At 41.0% G+C, this 21,761-nt stretch overlaps 1 protein-coding gene across 1 annotated transcript in view; it reads right to left on the minus strand.

The window, feature by feature from the left end:
• The window catches only part of CAB39 (calcium binding protein 39), a 103,398-nt gene that overhangs the window by 16,009 nt on the left and 65,628 nt on the right, over nt 1-21,761 (minus strand). The window contains exons 3-5 of the mRNA XM_021676868.2: nt 10,015-10,179; nt 7,845-7,963; nt 2,098-2,266 (exon numbers count right to left, since the gene is read on the minus strand). Coding sequence (XP_021532543.1) covers nt 2,098-2,266; nt 7,845-7,963; nt 10,015-10,179 — 453 coding nt within the window. The remainder of the gene's footprint in view (nt 1-2,097; nt 2,267-7,844; nt 7,964-10,014; nt 10,180-21,761) is intronic.

Consider the following 21,761-nt stretch of genomic DNA (forward strand, 5'->3'; position numbering starts at 1 on the left):
TCTGTGTCCCTCCTTGTTGGCACCTCTGGTGTGCAGCTGGGAGACTGTTCCTGCTGGTCTTTCTTCCTCCTCTGACTGGAGTTTCTTTCAGGGAGGAGTAAGAGGGTGACTTCTACCTGTCTGGTAGTTTAGCCACCCTGAGATTATGATGGGAGGTCTGTCCTCTCTTTCATGTATTGTCTTGGTGTAGACTCTGGTGAATTTTGTTTCTTGGAGAACCCTCTGTCTGGGGGCCTCTCCTCTTTACTAGCTCCTTCCTTTGCATGCAATCACGAGCACCTGAGATGCACAGTCCAGGCCAGCTCCCCAGTGCTCTCTCTTCCAGAGTTCACCCTTAGGACGCTACCTTGTTTTATGAAGCTTTCCCTTTATCAATTAGGGGTGACCTGCCTGGCTGCTCAGTCCCCCTCTCTGGCCACCATGACCTAATAGGGCCGATTTACCCATAGCGATCCATCACTGCCATTTTCTCCTTGGTGAGAATTATCAAAAGAAGTAACCCTAACTGAAATGAAAACTATCAGCAAGGCCAGACAAGACTCACTGCAAAGGCCATTTTAGCATGTAGTCAGCGTCTCTCTCTCACCTCTGGGCCACCTTTACCATCTGTGCCAGAAGCATGTCATCCACATCCTCCACAGGGTCAGGGGTCTTGCTGCATTCTCCCACACCACTGTGGCTGCTCAGTCCTCTTGCCTCACCCTCATGTGCCCAGAGTGCTGCCACCCTCGGGTTCCTGGCTGTCCTTCAACACAGGGGAATCTCTCCTTGACACAGGTGCTGCTACGCCTCCCTTCATGGTGGGTCTGCTGCTTCTGAATGGGGCACACCCTTCCACCGATGCATTATAAGCATGAGTCCTAGCCCACCACCTGCAGTGACAACTAAGACATTATACCGACCACTCTATGTTATAATCTCAAATTCATTTTGTTTTGCTTTGTACACTGACATACAAATAACTGGGCCCTCACCCGAGGCTTCTGATTCCCTCTTTAAGATGTTTGGGCAATAAATCCCTGGGGGCCTCTCACACTATGACCTGATTCTTATTCAATGTAAAACCCTAATGATCAGGTCCCCAGGTTTCATCCTATCTTTAGGGCATTTATTCATCCTGAGGTGGGACTTATTTCACTCAGACACTAAAGTGTGTGCTCATTATCTCGTGGCCTCTTCATAATCATAAAACTGGACCCTCCTAAGAAAGGTGGCCACTTCTCATTGTGACAGTGTTCATGGTTTCTGAGCATGGTTGTCTGCATGTCAGTATGCTACATACCGGTTTACATTAAAATAGTTCTAAATATTTACTGATAAAGTTAGGCAACTTACATAAGGGAAAGTAATCTATAAAGACTTGCTCTCATTGTAAAAAAACAGATTCCTTCTTTATTCATATACTGTAAACAGCACAGAGCCTTGCAACTCAAAACAAGAATCTGCATCCTATACAGTGCTGTCACATCATGTATGTATTTAATTATACAAATACCCACCAATGGGGGGAAGGGAGACGGGGGAGCGGGGAGGATCCACTATGATTTGAATAGTGCAGGTGATTGTGTCCACACACTACATGCAATAGACACGATCCAGTGTGGGCAGGAGATGGGAGAGGTGAATCCACTGTTTCCTTGGGCCTGTCCACAGTATGAGTATCTCTGTCCTGAATGTGGTCCTAATATTTCATGACATGTATATTCCAAATTAACATAACCCTGAACAGAAGCCAACTACTTCATCTGGTGCTTAACCAAAAAAAACTGCTACACAATGTTTCAACACAGGAGAAAAGGTGGTTGTTATACATGCTGTACAGTATGCCATACTTAATCATAATTTAACAGCAAAGTAAAATTTTGAGCATACAGGACTTCTGTCTTTTAGACAGACTTTAGAATCTAACTTTTCCACCCTTTTAAAGCTGTGACTTTACTGCACATACCTGTATCACACAAACACATATAAAATGTATCTTTCTCTTCCCACTAGAGGGCAGCCACGTGTAGATTTAGAAGGGCAATGAATGTTTAGAAAACCAGCACACCTGTTAATCTTTCAAGCATATTTAGAATTCTACAGTTTTTACGTTACCTTGAATGTGGCAAATGCATCTGAAGCTATGTCAAATGTTGACATTTCGACATATCTGAAGAAATCATAAAACTGTTCTGACCACAAAATGATTTTTGCAAGTGGTTCATGTCTGATGCATTCTCTTAACATTATTCCACAATTTAAAGCTATTTCTGGAGATTCATACCTGCAAAAACAAAAAACCCACATGATTGCTCTTTCAAAACTCCAACATTGAACAGTTCAAACTTTTAGGACAGGAAGTTTTCAGATATGTGTCCTAACTGAATGACCATCGCAGATTACAGAAGCTATTTCTCTCAGAGCAGCACTTGTACTCAGGTAAACTGACTCTAGAGCGCGCACACACACTACTTGGTGATGACTGCCTTAAATCAAAGAAAAATAGCCATACGAGTGACTGTGTGACCAAAGGTTTATTATTTAAGCAAAAAGATTTCAGGAGAAGTATTTCGGGTTATACCACTCCATACAGGGGGGTTAGCTATTACAGATGGTGCTCGTCACACTCAGAAAACCCAAAAGCTAAATCAAAAAACAGAAAACAAAATACTTCCCCAAATTCAGAGTATCTAAATAGGTCTATAAATATATAGGATTTATACCTTGTTGCTTCAATTCAATACTCAACATAGTACTTAGAGACTCTCCGCCACATGTAAACACTACCAAGCTGATAAGCCTCCTCCTGAGGACTTCACAGTGTCCCCATCAGAGAGCCTAGGGGCCATGGAGCAGGCGGCCCCCCTCATCAGCTCTCTGCACACAGCCTTCTCTGTGCTCATCCCAGCGTCTCTCACTGCTTCTTCCCCTACCATTAGTGAGAATACCTCTCAGCCAAGCAAGAGAGGCCTTTCCCCTTCAACATGCACAAGCCCTCTGACTGGACTCTGCCGCCCCCTCAAACATGTCACTCTCTTCTACTTCCTCTCCAGCTGCACACATTGGCTCTTTCCACCTCACATTCTCCTCTAGTTTCTTGTAGTCACATTCCGTTTCCCAACATGCTAGTGAAATAACTAATCGCCCAGCAAAGATTCCCTTGGCTAAATAGATTCTTCTACTTAAGTGTCCCGACAGTGCTGTAAAAACCAAACCAAACCCTTTCATGGTTCTTCTTTTTATCTCTCTGACTGTTCCTATTTCTTGCCTGGCTGAGGTCTTTACCTGTAGCCTACAACCTGCTACTGAAAGCCCATACAATCTCATGGCTCCCACCACGACTACTAACCCCACCTCTGCCTCTACCCCTGAATTAGAGTTAGGCATTTTCTGTTGACTATGGACAATTTCAGTTAAAGGGCTACTATAAACTCAACGTGTCTCAAATCAAATCTCATCCCCCTCCAAAAAATCACCCCCTCAACTCCCCTGCTTCCTCATTTCTATAATTTGGTGTCATTATTTTGTTTCAGTTATACAGTTCTAAACCAGGTCTCACAGAAATTTCCATATTCTGTATCTGTGCTGTTCATTGTGGTAATACTGGCCACATACAGCTACTGAGCACCTGAAGTTTGTCTAGTGTGACTGTGGGGTTGAATCTTAACTATTATTTAATTTAAATTAATTAATCTGGTTGGTAGCTACTATATTGCACAGCCCAGTCCTAAACCTTTCCTTCTTTACTCCAAATCTTCTCACCTTCAATGTCAGGTTTTAAAAGCCTTCAAAGGCTTTTAAAACTATTTCTCTGATTATCTTTAGTTTCATTTCCTTTTATCCATTCCCACTGTTACACTAATTCATACCTGGACAACTACAAATGCTTCCTAGTCAGCATCCTTGTTCAAGCTCTGTGGTAATAAATCTACCCAACACACAAGTGTATCAACAGCATTTCCAGCTCAGAAGCTTAAAATAATTTCTTCTAGCTAATCAAGTAACTTCTGGACTTACTGTCCAGTCTTCCCCCATCGGATCTCCTGTTCTAGCACAACGCCACCTCCCACCCTGCCATACAACTTTCCAATTCTCTCCTTATTGCTGCCAATCATGGTATATTCATTACTGCCCCTGTACCTTTGTTCCCAGTCATATGCCATTAGGATGCCTTCTCTCTCTTTTCTGCCTATGTAAATTCTAAACTACTAGGAGCTCCAATCTCAAGTCTCATTCCTTTTTATCAACCCTTGCCTTATTAACCCAAATCACATTTTATTCTCGGAAATCCTGTAGTACTAACTTGTTATCTAGTAGTAGTATCCTCTTACACATATGCTCATCATAGGTCCTCAACAAGATAAAGCACATACTCCTTGGCATCAGTAGAGGGATGAAGCTAGGGTGCTGACCGGCTCTTACTTGATGGAAATACCTGCTTACAAAATGGCTGATCATACAAGTCATCTTTGCTGATATTTAGTAGGCAGGAAGGACAAGGGTAAGATAGTTTGGTATAACAAGTTGAGCAGGTTTTGATGGAGGCTTGTCAAGCTTGTCTAAATGATTAAACCATAAACCAATAAGTACAAGGCAAACAGTTATGCTGTATAACCTGTGAGCACTAGAGTGAACAGCACATTAACATGTAAAATGCCAGTAAAAAAAATCCTATCGCCTCCAAATGTAGTCTAACACTAGCAGTAAGACTTCAAATGCATGCTAATATTAGCAGCATAGCCCTCCAAATAAATATCTAACACAGAAGCACTTGCAGCTTAAGAAGAGAATCACATTATATGGAAGCGGTCTAAATTAATCAACAAAAGTACAAAAATCTTAAAATGCCGTTCACAGGGCTCCTTGAAGAAACAGCTGTTTCCAGGTCTGGCAGGACTCGTACAAAACGAGCAAGATGGTTATCCTATGCCAGAAAGCAAGGAAGCTATCACAAACTGACGGGGCCTTGCCAAAAGAACACAGAAGCCAACTTCAAGGAGCTCCCAATGGCCAAAGATGGGGTAATCTGGACACAAGAAAGTAATGACTGGAAGGGACTGAGACATATCAAATATATTTTTTAAAAAAACTTGAGTTTAAGGACAGGCATGGTGGCTCATGCCTGTAATCCAAGCACTTTGGAGGCCAAGGCGGGCGGATCACCTGAGGTCGGGAGTTCAAGACCAGCCTGACCAACATGGTGAAACCCCGTCTTTAAAAAAACAATAAAAACAACAACAAAAAAACCTTGAGTTTATAATGACCCTTAAAACAACTCAATGTTTATCTAAGGAAGTGGTCCTATCACCAACTGATTATACTAAAAAATAATACCCTATTATACTAAAAAATGAGATAATATTTTGACATCACTAAGTCATCAAAAAAAGGAAGGGTTCTTCTTTATATAAACAATTATATGAAGAAGAAATAACACAATTGGGAAACTGCCATTCTGAATCTAGGCAATGATTCTCAATGGAAACTAAAACCATTAGTGAAAGGTCAATGAGAATTTTGTAATGGGCAGATTACAGACTGACAATACCTACATCCACTGGTCAATCCAAACATCACCAGAAATGGGATAACCAGTGTCACCCGATATGAAGCACACACCACCATCTATGAACTTCCTCCCCACCTTGCCCCCACCAAAGTGAATCTGAATCTAATAAAAAAGCCAGATCTAACTATCCACCACTTAAATTGATAGTAGATAGTGGAACACATTCAAGAAGCAACAGAAATGCAAGTCTAAAATAGAAAATATATGATTTTTCTACAAAACAAGCAATCCAGGCTTCAACAAAGAAATGGCATAATATTAACTGTTATAGATCAAAAGAGAGCTCAGAGTTCTATTAACCAAATTTAGTTTGTGGACCTTGCTTGGAACCTTTTTTTTTTTTGAGACCAAGTCTTGCTCTGTCGCCCAGGCTGGAGTGCAGTGGTGCAATCTTGGCTCACTGCAACCTCTGCCTCGTGGGTTCAAGTGATTCTTGTGCCTTAGCTTCTCAAATAGCTGGAATTACAAGTGTGCGCCACCACGCCCAGCTAATTTTTATATTTTTAGTAGAGACAGTGTTTCACCATGTTGCCCAGGCTGGTCTCAAACTCCTGGGCTCAAGTGATCCACCCGCCTTGGCCTCCCAAATGCTGGGATTACAGGATTACAGGTTGAGCCACCACGCTCAGCCTGGAACTAATATTAAATAAACTAACTGTAAAATGCTCTTTTTGTGAAAATTGAGGAAATCTGAAAATTGGGCAATATACATCAGGTTTGCAAACGGTATCATAACTGTGTTATACTGTGTTTCGTACTGTGTACTAGGGACACATACTGAGATGATGTCACGTGTCGGACGAAAAAGGAGGCAAGGAACAAGAACGACAGAACATTCCTAACTGCTGAAGTGGGTTTAGGGTAGGAACTGGTATGTCACATTATTCCCTCTAGTTGTATGTACATGTTTCACAACAAAGGTGGTGGGCAGGGCTTCTGGTTGATCCACCAGTTGCATTCTCCACGCTACCTCCTGGCTGGAAGTGTCTGCCCTGGACAGCGTAGGTGAGAGCTCCAAACTGTAAATTGTATCTCAAAAGTCTTTCTTTACATGTCATTTAACAACATTTATGTCATGCCTCTGATTACTCTCAGGTGAAAATGTCAGCAGCTAACTAATATACTGATTTGAATAATCACTGGTTTCTATGGAAAAGGAAATATGGGCTTTAAAAATACACAAAGGCACCTGAAAGCTGCTCTAAGAACACCAAAGTTTCACACTACCCACTATGTGTTTACACATACAACTCTGAATTGATACAACAAAAAGTTAGATGCCAAAAGTTCTGTAGCCCAACATCTGAAGAAGTAACACAGATGGTTAGAGAAAGAGGGAAGCAGAATGCTGGCGTGCAACACAGGCACTGACTCATGCTTTGTCTAAACAAGTTTGAACTTGAGGGAAGTGTTAAACCGCAGAGATGTGAATCAGACTGAGGCAAGCTATAAAGCCAGGAGGAGGACAGCAAGCTGATTCACGCCAGTGGTCACGTCAGGAACATGCCTACCCACCAACTTAATAGAACGGACCCCACCAATGCTGGGACAAACAGATGCACACCATACTTGGGCTGGCACACGACTCTGGTGGGAAACAGCAGGAGTTTACCTTGTCAGTCAAGAAGCCTCATCAGGGAGAAGGGCATTTGTTTCTATGGTTCAGTCTTTAGGCTTTTTTGTTTTTCTCTGCTTTTAAACTGACAAGACCACCCAAACATTAATGCCTGCTTAGACCAGTAGTAATTCCAGGAAGATGCATTGTGAATTGCCAAATTATATGGATAAGTAAGTGGACACACAGAGGTAAAAATCAAAGGGCACTAATTCATAAACATGTACTTTGCTGACTCAACAAAGTAAAGCTGTAGAGAAATCATGCTCCACTTAAGGGGCAGCTTTTACTGTTTTATGGTGTGCATATTATGTCCAAAGGAGATGTCTTTCAATATATAACTTAACTAATACTTCAATGAATTCCTACTTTTTAAAATCCTAGAGAACAGAAATAAGACCACAGAGGATTATTTTTTTTCCTTCAGTCATGCTGAATTTGTGAATTTAAAAGCTCAGAATTCATCTAATTCTAAACTCCCATCTATAGGGTATTTTCAAATTCAATTTAGCTCAGAGATTGAATTTCAAGGAGGAAAATGTGTTCAAAATCTGTGGAAAAATTATCTGACTCAATTACAGAAAAAATGCTTCCCACATTCAGCATCCTGCTTTTTTCCCAAGGCAACCTTTCCTTTATGTTCAACTAATAATACGAATTTTATTATATTGTACATACCCTTTCAATAACATGAACAAAATATTCTGTTGGGTGCAGATGTATTCAACAGTAGGAGTTCTTGTACCAATTTGTCTTCTGAGAATATTGTTGAAAATTTGAGCCACGTCTTTTTTGCCCTATTAGGAATACAATCATTAACATGTTTTCCTGACTAAACATCAAAATGCCCATTCACCCTCCCAAATGAACTCGAATAAAGTGATTGTATTTATTGTTATGACTGAATATGACTTTAACACATTCATAGACATTATTTTATCTCTTCATTTGTAATTCCAAATTCTAAGTTTACTAGCATACTACTTTTAACATGAACAATGTGTTGACAAATGTGTTGACTATATTCCACATATAATTTCAACCATTTCTAACTCTCAGGATCATGCTGACTCTGATATGAGAAACAAAACTCTGCAATGCTAACAGTCTAAGGGATCTGAATTCCAGCCAAATGGAACAAGCAGCTTCAAATAAGATGCTTATACTGGGAACATTATATGTGCTTTCCTTTTACAGTGATGGAAGGAAAGGAAAATATACTCTGCCTCTATATTAATTCTGTATAAAGCTGAGCTTTAATGGCAAGTACATCTATTTCCCAATTAAACTAGGCCTATTTAGGGAAGACTTTATATAGATTAATAATGAAGGCACTAAGTATCCAGTGAATCTTACAATCAGAAAGCTGCACAAGAAATTAACAAATGGAGAGAACTGGACTTCAAGCGGCGTTTCTGAACCGCCACTTCTTACAAGGCCAACAAGCCCATAGGAGAGTGAGTGAAATGCTAACTTTCCAGCATATACCTAAAGCACAGAGATCATCCTGCACTAGCTCAGGAGCAGTAATGGCAATCTCTAAGACCCAGCCTTAAGGGCACACTTGTCTTTTAAGTTGACATGTATTAAATTCAGTGTCCAGGTCTGGTGGAGGCAGACAAAGGAGAAGGAACCCAGATGTTCCACTACATCCCCAACTTTGCAGAGGAAATAAAAATTGCTTTTGGAATTTGATACATTATTAAAAATACATGAAATCAGCTATATAAATGGAAATATTGCAGTTCTATCTGCTCTATAGGACAGAAATAAAATTTTATTTTCTTTTATTATCAGTATTAAACTCAACTTATGAACCATACCCTCTCATCCTTTTCCAAAATTTAATCTGACTGTACATCTGTCACTTTCTCCCCTGGAACATGTGCCTGCCTTTCAAGCACCTGTACAGACATCCATTCACTCAGGCTGACAAACACTGGGGCTTAAAACAAAGCACACGGATGACAAAGAGTTAAAGAGGTATGGCCATGCCACAGTGCTTCATGACCATATATGCGTCTCGACTACTCAGATGGTATCCAGGATCATTATTCTCACTGTCAAATTCACTAAATATTTAACATGGCGTGATCCAACTGTATTAACTTGGGAAACAATCTCAAATGCCTACCAGGGCTGGGCAGGAGACACAAATGGGCCCTGAGACAGAAGTAAGCTGTGCCGTCTCCAGCAAACACAAGTGTGGATGCCCTGTGTTGCTACTCTGGTCTAGGTGAAGAGCCAAGTAGGACTACAGACCCAATATTGCTGGAGTCAAATTTTTCAAGAGAAGCCAGAAATGCAGACCTGTGTATAAAATCTCCTGCCACTTAAGTATTATACTAATTTAAAATTTAAAAGCAGTGCTAAGTAAACGAAATACACATGATCTCTGGTTACAATGAATTAGCAGGTAAAGAAAAGATATAACTGGATGTTCTCTAAGACTGTATCTGCCTCTGAAATTCTAATATTCTATAGTTGTCTTTAGATTGTTTATTCCTTGAAAGCCAAGGGCCAGTGAATTATCAGAACACGACAGTGATCTAAAGAGCAGCTGTTTATTAAATACAACCTAAATGAAAGGGCATAATGACTAGCTAAGAAACTCCACATCCAATGTGATGAAACAGAGAGAGGAACCCTGTCCCAAGCCTGAAACACCCTTGGGTTCCTGGCTTTGCTCTGCTAATTAGGCAGGCAGCCCAGGCATGCTGACATTCGAGGTCAGTAACCTTGAGCCAAGAGCCCAACAGGAATCTTAAGATGTTCCAAAAGAGAAAACGTATGGAAAAGGATTATAAATAGGGTACTGTTTTTAAAAAATAAGAAACTGATTTCTTACCTCAAAGTCAATGAGCTGTAAATCGGCTACCAGGGTGCTAAGGAGCCCACTATTATAGAGTTCTTGAGCAAGCTGAGCCACTGCTTCTGTCTGAGGCTCTTTTTCATTTGTGCCATACAGAATTTCTTTCATGGCAACCAGATTTTTGGAAACTTCTTCTGTAGCCTAATTTTAGAGAGAGGGATTGGGGAAGAGGAGAAAAAACAATTCACTTTAACAAACATATAACACATCAACATTTGTCAAATCACACCTCTATATTATAGACCCATGGACCTATGAACAAGAAGCAAAGTGGGCAAGCTCCATCCTTGCCCTCAGGGGCTGAGTGCTACACACGCGTGCACATGGGGACCAGCATGCATACTCCACAGGAAGGCCAGCATGTGCAAAACAAAGACAGCCAAACACTGAAAACCGTATTTATGTACGGCAGAAACAAAACAGGGAGAAAGCTTCAGTTCCTCAAGTGGGAGACAAACATCACCTAAGAGGCAAGTGGGCTAATTCCTAAGAATGAAGAGATTCTGACAGATGGCATGAGCTAGGGATGAGGGAGAAGGGAAAGTACACAGCCTATCACAGAAAATGTGGTGGGAATAAGGGAGAGTGAGCAGAAAATGGCTCTGAGTGCAAAGCTAAGGTGTTAGTGATAGATAAAAAGTCATTAAAGAGCTTCTACTTCTGCTCAAGACAGAGGAATAAGGGCCAGATTTACCATTCCCCATGCAAAAGACTAATAAGTAGGGTAAGATATGTGAAACGACTGTTTTTTTTTTTTTTTGAGACAGAGTTTCGCACTGTTGCCCAGGCCTGGAGTGCAGTGGTGTGATCACAGCTTACTGCAGCCTCAACTTACTGGATTTAAGCAATCCTCCTGCCTTAGCCTCCTGGGTACCTGGGACCAGAGGTGTGTGCCACCATGCCAGACCAATTTTTGTATTTTCAGTACAGATAGGGTTTTGCCATCTTGCTCAGGCTGGTCTCAAACTCCCGGGCTCAAGCACTCTGCCCAACTTGTGCTGGGATTACAGGTGTGAGCCACCGTCCCTAGCCGAAACAATGACTTTTAAATACTGGACTTCAGGCAGCACAAGACAGCGATCCCTGAGAGAAGGAAACAAATGAGGGGAACTTCATAATTACCCCAGTTTCTTGCTGGGCCACAGCACAAGGAGGGGGAAGCCAAGAAGACTAGAGTTTACAGGGCAGAGTGGCAGAGAGGTGAGAACTGCACAGAAAGAGCATGGCAGAGACTTGCAGAGCCCACTCATGTCTTTAACTGAGTACTGATAACCACGTGTGTACGGAAAGTAGCCAAGGCTAGGGATCAGGACCTTGGCGCTCACACAGGGCTGGAAATAGCTCTTGTTTCCTACCAGCCTAATGGAAACCTCATATTCATCAGTCATCAAGCAAGTACTCAGGGGGTTTTGCCTCAGTAGTTACACAAAATTAATCCTAGGTCAAACCCTGCTCTGGTCCTGCCCAACAAAGCTTAACAGCAATCCTGGAAAGGACCAAAACTGGAAAACATGACTAATAATAATGAGAAGAACTAATCAACAGAAACAGCTGTAGAAATGGCACAGAGGCAGAATTACTCAACAAGGACATTAAAATATTTACTACTACTGTATTCAATATGTTCAAGAAAAATGTAACATGTTAAGTAGAGAAACAAAAGCCATAAAAAACACCTGAGCAAAACACTTAGAAACAAAACTACAAGGTCTAAGATAAAAATTATACCAGATGGGATTAATAGCAGATTAGATAGTACAGAAGAATAGTAACATAAAGTTTAGATAGTTTGTAGGCTCTCTCTTAGTAAACACAAAGAGAGAGCCTACAAACTATCTAAAATGAAACTCGGGGAAAAAAAGGACATCTCATTAGTGAGCTAGGGGATAACATTAAGCAATCTCACAGATATGTAGCTGCAGTCCCCAAAGGAGACGGAAGGGCAGACAAAATATTTGAAGACATAATGGATGAGTGTTTTCCAAATTTAATAAAAACTGTAATTCCATAGAGCCAAAACATTAAAAAATCCCAACCACGAGAAACAGGAAGACAATACCAAGGTATAGAATAATCAAATTGCCTAAATTCAGTGATAAAGAGAGAATCTTAAAAGTAGCCAGAGGAAAAAATATTATGGACAAAGAATCAAAGAACAACAGACTTCTTGACAGAAATGATGCAAGTCAAAAGATAGTGGAGGAACATTGTTAAAATACTGAAAAACACAACCAAACTGTCATCTTAGAATCTTATACCTAGCAAAAATATCTTTCAAAAACAAAGGCAGAATAAAAAGTTTTTGAGACACAGAAAAGTAGAAAAATTTCATCACCAGAAGACTTGTACTTCACGAAATATTTAAGGGAGTCCTACTGGCTGAAGAAAAATGATTCAACATGAAAATCTGTAAATACACAAAGCAATGAAAAGCAATGGAGATAGTAACGTGAGTAAATATTAAACAAAAATTTCCCTATTATTTAAAAGACAAATGGCTTTTTAAAGCAAAAATAACAATGTATTCTGGCATTATAAGTAAGTAGAACAATAACATATGGTAACAATAGCTCAAAGAGGGGTAATAGAGGTATACAGGTATACTGTTGTCAGGTTCTTATAGTAACTGAAGTAGTATATTTCCTGAAGATGGACTATAGTAAGTTAAAGGTGTATACTATAAGCCCTAAAAGCAACCACTTAAAAAAACCCCAAAACAAAAAGATTTATAGCTAATAAACCAATGAAGGAGACCGAAGTAGAGTATTAAAAAGATGTAACATAAAGGCTATAAAAACTTATATAAACTGAAGCATTTATGATCAGAGATATACTTCAGGGAGATTACTTTGCACAGATTCACAAAACCTCAGCATTTAATAGTACTTAGAGGATCATATAGTTTCATGGTACTCAGTTACGTAAACTTCTAACCTTCCTACCAAATCACATTGCTTTACCTTATATTTCCAGTAATGCAGGATTAGCAGAATTCAGAATCAGAGAGTGTTAGACAAATTTATAATCAGACAACCATTGCTTCACTACACTGTTGGCTGGCCCTGGGTTTATACTGCAGATCAGGCAATATTTTAACTTTTCTTCCACATAAATCTTGTATTTGAAGGCAGCTTGCCTAAATTCCCTAAATTGTCATCTTCTTCAGAAAACCTCCCCACAGGTTCTTTGATTAACCTCCTAAGAAAGGCAGAGCTAACATTTCAGCCCTATCCAGAATGGTACAATGCAGAAGACACCAGACCACCACTCCTCCATTACAAATGTTAGTGTAGCCCAAGGCTACCTTTTAAGAATTTTTGCAATTATACTGTATAACTGACTAAGGGAGAGCTTACAGTGAACAGAAAGTCTTTGGCTTTCACAGATACTGATTAGTAAAGACAGGTCTTTCCAAATGTTAAACTGGGGTGAATGACACTGCAATGAAGACTGTAACTCTTCTGTTTAATTTAATCTTATTATCAGCCCATCATTCAAGATTATGGAGGTAACTCTGGATTCTGATGGCCATCCAATGTATTAGCTACTGCTCTCACATTTGTATCATATGAGAATCTCATATGCGTGCCTCCCATGACCTGCCTCAATCAATGACCAAAATGCTGGAAAGAAATGATGCATAAATAGAGCCCATCATCATGCCTTTGAATCATCATGCTCCTTTCAGTAATGATCTACTACAAATCTTGGGGCAGGGCTGCTCAGTCCTGTATATATGCAACTATTTCCAAGTTATATTCAAAAGGTCTTTTGTCAAATACTTTGATAAAATTATACTATTTCTTTCCTATTTCCTGACCATGAGAAAATAAAAATATTTATTGTACTTCTGAGTTGAATGCTGTCATGGACTGGAATTCCCTCACCAGCTGACACAGCACCCATCACCTACATTAATCCTCACCTACTTTTGGATCTCCCCATCCCCATGCCTTCTTAGGAACTCACCCTGCCTGTAACCTCATCTCCTCATAGAGTCAATCTCCCCTCACCTAATTTCTTCCTATCAGTTTTAAACTTGATCAAGACTCCACTTGACAAAATCACATAAGCCCTCTTTAGATTCTACAACTCTCTCTCAGCTACTACCCACACCTCATAATTAAATCTCTCAAAACATTTGCCTGCATTTACAATGGTGCATGTTTTTTTCCTCATTTACTCTTCAGCCCAATTCTTTTGGCTCTAGTCAATGACCTGCATGCCATTAAATACAATTTTGTGTCTTTATTACACCTGAACTTTCCACAGGATTCGAAATTGCTGATTACACCCTCCTCTAAAAACCATTCTTCCAGTCCTCTGTGACTCACCACCATCCTTATTTTCCCTCCTTACTCTCTGGTTGCTCCTTCTCTGTCTCCTTTTTGCCTCATTCACCCTAGGCCATTTAAACACAGGGAATCCCTCAAGGCAGGGTTCTAGGCCTCCTTCTCATTCTCTACACTCTTCTTTGGTGATTTCATACACACCCACTACTTTAATTAACAGTTAAATGCAGATGGTTCATAGATTCCTATCTCTAATCCAGTTCTTTTCTCCCAGGCCTTATCAGTACCTTTGTGCAGCCTTCTCAAAACGTCTCAAATGTCTCCACTTGTAATGTCTCAGGGTATCTCAAATCGAATACATCTAAAATAGAACCCAAGATCTTGCCCTAGTGCCTGGTATCCCTCCTTGTTCCCTGTTTCAAGTGATGATACCACTACTGATGTTATTACACGTCAGAAACTTGGGAGTCATCTTCAACTCTCCCCTCTTCTTCACCTTGCCCCAATATCTAATTCATCACTGACTCCCAAATCCATCCATTTATCCTCCTCTCTACCATCACCACCCAAATCAAAGTTCCCATAACTCTTGCCTAGATTAATATATAGTGTACTAATTGGTTTCTTTGGATTGTAGGGGGCCTAAAGGGGATGCATTCTCCACATCACACCCAGAATTATCTTTTCATAACATAAATATGATTAAGACATTGCCGTTGCTTAAAATGCTTCATAAATTATTGATGAATGGCTGAACATCAGCATTCCTGATCACAGGGATATAAAATCCAGAATACAACTGGATGTAGGGAAATGTGATGTTATCACACCATAAAGTCAAAGGCTTCCTATGTTTAATTAAGGCAGGCCATGGTGGCTCACACCTGTAATCCCAGCACTTCGGGAGGCCGAGGCGGAGGATCGCTTCAGTCCAGGAGTTAAGAGACCAGCCTGGCCAACATGGTGAAACCCTGTCTCTAGAAAAATTACAAAAATTAGCCAGCCATGGTGGCACGTGCCTGTAGTCCTAGCTACTCTGGAAGCTGAGGTAGGAGGATTGCTTGAGCCAGGGTGGTGGAGGTTGCAGTGAGCCAGGATTGCACACTGCACTCCAGCCTGGGTGAGAGAGCCAGGCTCTGTCTCAAGAAATGAAGTAGAATATTGAGTTGATACAGGGACCTAAAGGAAGCACAACCTTTAACATCTCACTAAGAAAGCTAAGGGAAGAGATCTCAGCAGAACCCAGAAAGAAACGTAGCTACACCAAACAAAGACTGTGCAATACACTTAACTCTGGCCAGAAAAAGAACAGGGCACAGCCTACCTGGTTTATGCCTGGAAACATGCGGGAAGGAAGGGACCCGACTTGGACTCCCACCTCTTAACTTCCTCCAGGCTGCTGTTGGATCATTGAACAGGCAAAGCAAGATCATAACTGAGCAAATCTTTTAGTCATTGACAGAAAAGGAAAAATATTAGAACTGAAAAATCAGAATCTCTGTTCAATACTGGACAAGAATGGGTATAATGGCTGACAGCTGTAATCCCAGCACTTTGGGAGGCCAAGGTGGGTGGATGGCTTGAACTCGGGAGTTCGAGACCAGCCTGGAAAACATGGTGAGACCTCATCTCTACTAAAAATACAAAAAATTAGCCAGGATGGTGGTGCATGCCTACGGTCCCAGCTACTTGGGAGGCTGAGGTGGGAGGACTGCTTGAGCCTGGGGGCCAGGGGTATGGGGCGGTGCGGAGGCTGCAGTGAGCTGAGATGGTGTCACTGGGTGGCAGAGTGACAGAGAGACTCTGTCTCAAAAAAAAAAAAAAAAAAACTAGACAAGAACAGACTTTCCTGTAAGAATGGGCAAAGAAATAAATCACCAGAGATGTGAAAACGTAACTGCAGTTTAAAGGAAGGGAGCCAGCTAAATAATTACAAGCAAATGTCTTCCTAACAAAGAGTTACAGCAGTGAGCAAGGAAAGAGACTGGCTGAGTGATTCAACGCTAGCCATTTTACTTAATGAGCATATGCCCCGAGCTTGGGTCTCGGTGTGCACCCACAGCTCACAGTGTGGACATGTCCTCAAGATGAGCCCAGTGAAAGCCAACAACTGCATCTGGTGCTCCACTGAAGAAAGAGCAGTCTGTTTCAATGCTGGAGGAAACACTCGCGGTGTTGGAAATCTTGAGTCATAGTACGCCCACACTGTTTACTGCTCTGTATGGACAATTAAGGGGTTTTCAAAGGTAAGTTTGGTTGTGATTTGCCTTGTGCTCAATTTAACTAACTCCTTGTGGTCTCACAGAGAAAATACTCTGGGAGAATACATACCAAACTCAGTATGGTTGTCTACCTGTGAGGCAGAGTTAAGAATGTTTTCTCTTGCTCCATTTCAGACTTGTTTGAATATTTTTTCTTACAATTCACATTCTACTTTTATGTAAAAAAGAAAAAGATGAGGTAAATTATATAGATCAAATGCTCATTATGTTGGTACTCACTGATTTCTTCCTCCATTTCTCCTTTTTCATCCCTCCCCACAAGACATCCCCCCCCAACATTTTAAAGATTTATTTCTGACAAATAACCACATAACTATGGACAATTATAAGCTGATTAAACAAAAAGCTTTAAAAAATACCCAAATATTACCAAAAAATGATCAGAAAATTTTAATAAGTGTTTCACAAGAGAAGGCAATTCAGCAAGTATTTACTAATTGAAGATGCCACACACAGAACAAATAAACTTGGTTGTGGCTGGGTGTGGTGGCTCATGACTGTAATCCCAGCACTTTGGGAGGCCGAGGTAGACAGATCACCTGAGGTCAGGAGTTTGAGACCAACCTGGCCAACATGGCAAAACTCCATCTCTACTAAAAAATGCAAAAATTAGCCAGGTACAGTGGCATGCACCTATAGCCCCAGCTACTCGGGAGGCTGAGTGACAAGAATCTCTTGAACCTGGGAGGCAGAAGTTGCAGCAAGACAAGTTTGTGCCACTGCACTCCAGCCTGGGTGACAGAGCGAGACTCTGTCTCAAAAAAACAAAAACAAAAACTTGGTTGTTCTTGTTTAGTTTTGACTTGGGTTCCCTCCATGGGAGCTCGCATTAGTGACTAGGCCTGGGGCCCCAACTCTGGCCTGCAGGCATTATGTCAATATGTTATCTGCCTTCTAACCACATCCTCCTCATCTTCCACCTCCATCTGTGCCCTCACACCTACTGAGTAAGGTATTCACACTTACAGCTCCTCCAAACACTGTATCCTTTTCAAGCTGCTGAATCATCACGTCACCTAATCCACTGACCCCTTACGACCACATTCTCTGTCCTGCCAAGACTGCACATTTCAGGGCCACTCATGCTAGCAGCTCATGTCTCCTGGTTCCCCTATACAACCTTGAATGTGCTTTATTCAAAACTTTCTCTACTTGAGCTCCCAAATTTCTGAGCATTGTAGAAAAAGTGACAGAACTTGTGCACATTTGGTTCACCAATACACCATGGCATTCAACTTCAAAGCAGCTCAGTATTCCTTTAAACTGGGTTGATTTCCAACCACTAACTCCCAGGAGCAAATATTTCAAAACTGCTTCACTTTTCTCAAGAGCCGTCAGTCTCTCTTTACTCCTTTATCTGAACATCTAGCTTCACTCCTTCTATATTAACACAAGACTTTCTAATCAAAACATTTTCGACTTCCTCACTCCATCTTGATGTATTTCTGCATCCTCTCTCAAACCTGGCAACACACTCACAATCACTTGACAAACTTTTAGAGGAGATAACCCGTTCCCACAAGATACTTATTTTTCTTGAGACCGGGTTCTGCTCTTTCACCCAGGTGGAATGCAGTGATGCAATCATGTCTCACTGCAGCCTTGACCTCCCAGGGTCAAGTGATCCTCCCACCTCAGACTCCTGAGTAGCTGGGACTACAGGTATGCACCGCCACGTCTGGCCAAGTTTTAAATTTTCTGTAGCAACAGAGCCTCGCCATGTTGGCCAGGCTGGTCTCAAACTCCTGAACTCAAGTTATCCACCCACCTCAGCCTCTCAAAGTGTTGGGATTACAGGTATGAGCCACTGAGCCTGCCCCAAGATACTAATTAATGACAAAAGGAAAAATAGTAATTTTCCAGTAGACACCACCTTAACCAAGTGATGTGACTGAACATCGTCAGTAATGAGAGTATTGACATCTCTGCCTCCTGAAATGATGCACTGAAAAGGGTACTTCACTTCTGTGGTATTCTTGCAAATGCATAATTGACACTGAGTCATGAAGAAACATCAGCCAAACCTAAATCAAGGGACACTCTATAAAATAGCTGGCTAGTATTTCTCAGAAGTACCAAGGTCATAAAAGTCATAAGAAAGACTGAGGAACTGTTCCAGATCAAAGGAGCCCTAGGGAGATGTAATGTGTGATCCTGAATCAGATTTTGGTTCAGAAAAACGATATTAGTAGGACAACTGATGAAACTTAAAAAGACCTGTGCATTAGTTAATAGTATTATACCAATGTTATTTTCTGTGTTTTTATCATTCTCCCGTGGTTATAAAAGATGTTAACATTTAGGGAGGCTGGGTGAAAGCTCTTCTTCAAAACCATTTTCTAAGTCTGAGAAGTTCGTCAGTCCTCTTTTTGCCTTTTCTTCACAGGTAAGGGGCATTCTACTTTAGTTCCAAGGCTGATGGCTCTCTCTCTATGCGGTGGAGAAAGGGCAAAATAGAGGTTGGCTTTGACTCAGGGACCCCTTTGCAATTGTACCAGTTGTGTGGCCTCATGGAAACCTGTCGGGTATTACTGGATCACCTGATAATTAAGGGAGCTGGACCAGATGACCCCTGAGACCCACTCCATTTTGTTAAGATCTTAAATTCCAAATAAAAGTCTTCAATTCTCTTTTGCCCAGTCATCTACATTCCTATCCTCACCCTGGGCATCTCTGTTTCTACTCAAGCTAACCTAAAAGCCTGAGTGCTCACCTCCTTCTCTCCACTTTTAGAGCTCCTGCATCCAGACTCTTCTCCCTGCCACGACTCTCTCCTCCTCTGATGCCTCCAGCAGCTGTGACCTTATTTCAGTCACTGACCTTGTAGTGCTATAACTCTCACATGTACCTCTCATCTCCCTCACATATTCAAGGGCTTTGGAAAGCACTTAAGATGGAGATTTACACATGGAATGACTTGATTTTGTTAACTGACTGCATTGTCTGGGAAGTTTCCTCAGTTGAATATGGTGTTCCGAGACACAGATGCTACACTTCTATGGACCAGTTAGCCTCACATTGCGTTTCACGGGCAGACTGCTTTATCAACAGCTGCCAACCATTTTATAAATACATGGTGAAAAAGAAAGACATGACAGAACAGGCCCCCTTACAACAAACCCACTCACATGCCTGGAAAGTGATACGGAGCATCCCTTACTGCTGACTTGTCTGGGAGAGAGGTATAAAGTTTTGTTTCAGTTCCTAGTTATCTCCTTAGTAGTGTGTGATCCTGAATTGGATTTTGATTCAGATAAAGGACATTAGTAAGCTTCTGAGAAGTGCTTCACCCTGTGTGGCTGCGCAGAGCAGCCGTATGTGGTGGGAGTGTGGAGGCTCCAAAAGAGCACAGCACATAGAGGAAAGAGTCTGGGCGTGGCAGAGACTCTCAGATCAAGGCTCTGAGTTGAGAGGTGAAGTCCCTATGTCCCATGGGGCCAGGCATATTCATTCTAAACTGTGAAGCCTGACTTTCACATATGATCAAATGATAACTTCATTTTTAATTACACTTAATTTTAAAAAATAAAATATTTAAGTTATAGGATCAACTTATATAGTAACCAATACCCCAAAGTTCACACTTAATGCTCACCTCACTAGTAACAATATCAGAACTAAACTGCTTTCCCTCCGAGGGTGAGGACACAGGTAACTAGAGTCACATGCCACCTAACAGCAGACCACACAGACAACAGTGATCCCACAGATATAATACCATATTTTTGCTGTACCTTTTCTATGTTTAAATAAACAAATACTTGCCATTGTGTTCCAACTGCCTACAGCATTCAGTGTAAGTAACATGTTATATAGATTGGTAGCCCAGGGGCAACAGGCTGGAGGAAATCGCCTAATGATGCATTTTTCGGAATGTATCACTGTTGTTAAGTAATATGTAACAGGACTTCAAGTTTCTAAGGATAGAGTCCATAATAACCTCTTCAAGTAGCACTAAGACTATGAGACTTTCCACTACCTGCTTTCCCATTAAAAAATAAAAGAGGGTGGGGAAACAAGCAATTAGCAAGCCAAACATTAGTACGAATGGCCTTTTTAGAGATCACCAAAAGCTCTGGAGATTTCATTTAAACTCTCTTGACTTAAATCCAGTATTTCCACAGTACCTATCAGTGCACTATTTTATTGTCACTAGAGGCAACTGTTGATAAAAAATAGTGATACAAAAGTACAGTTTCAGAAGACTCGAGAAGACAGCTCACATATCCATTAGTGCTTCTATACCACGTCCCTGAAGTACTCACAGCCTGTCCCAACATTCCTCTCCTGGACCCAAGCACTCAGTAGATCTAAACCAGCCTTACATTAGGAAACATAAGGTGACAAGAAGGCTACTCCCAGATGGAGGGACAGGACTATACTTGGTGAGATACGACTGGGCTGCCCGCTTCATTGTCCCCAATTTTTAGTAGTTAGTAGGAAGACTAACCTCAATATAGAAAGCACACTTAAAGACAAACATAGTAACATGGTTGAAGTATAGAAATGGCTAAGTCAGACATTAAAAACCTTACACAAGATTCTATTTCATAGTAATAGTAATAATCTTAAAAGGATAAAATATTCTTCCCTCTTATGAGAGGCAAAGTCCTTTAGATACACTATTGGTAGGAAAATAAATTGGTACAATTTTACTGGAGGGTAATCTGGCAAAATGTTACCGAAGAGCTTTAAAAGCTACAAGCCCTCTGACTCATTTCTGCAACTTCCTGTGAATTATACTTTTAGGAATTTACTCTATGGAAACAGACAAGTACATAAAGGTAAGTACATGCAGTGTTATTTACAATAGCAAAGAATTAGAAGTAAAAGTCACCCACTGAACTAGTTTCATCATGATATATCCATAAAATGGAAAAACCATGGTAGGCTTTAAAAATAATTGAGGGCAGCGTGCGGTGGCTCATACCTGTAATTCCAGCACTTTGGGAGGTCAAGGTGGCAGATACTTGAGGTCAGGAGTTTGAGACCAGCCTGGCCAACATGGTGAAATCCCATCTCTAGTAAGAATACAAAAATCAGCTGACCACCTGTAATCCCAGCTACCTGAGAAGCTGAGGCACAAGAATTACTTAAACCTGGGAGATAGAGGTTGCAGTGAAGAGATTATGCTACTGCACTCCAGCCT

This window comes from Aotus nancymaae, unplaced genomic scaffold (genome assembly GCF_030222135.1).
Source record: "Aotus nancymaae isolate 86718 unplaced genomic scaffold, 86718_ANA_hifiasm-v0.15.2.pri h1tg000008l, whole genome shotgun sequence".
In the NCBI taxonomy this organism is placed as follows: domain Eukaryota; kingdom Metazoa; phylum Chordata; class Mammalia; order Primates; family Aotidae; genus Aotus; species Aotus nancymaae.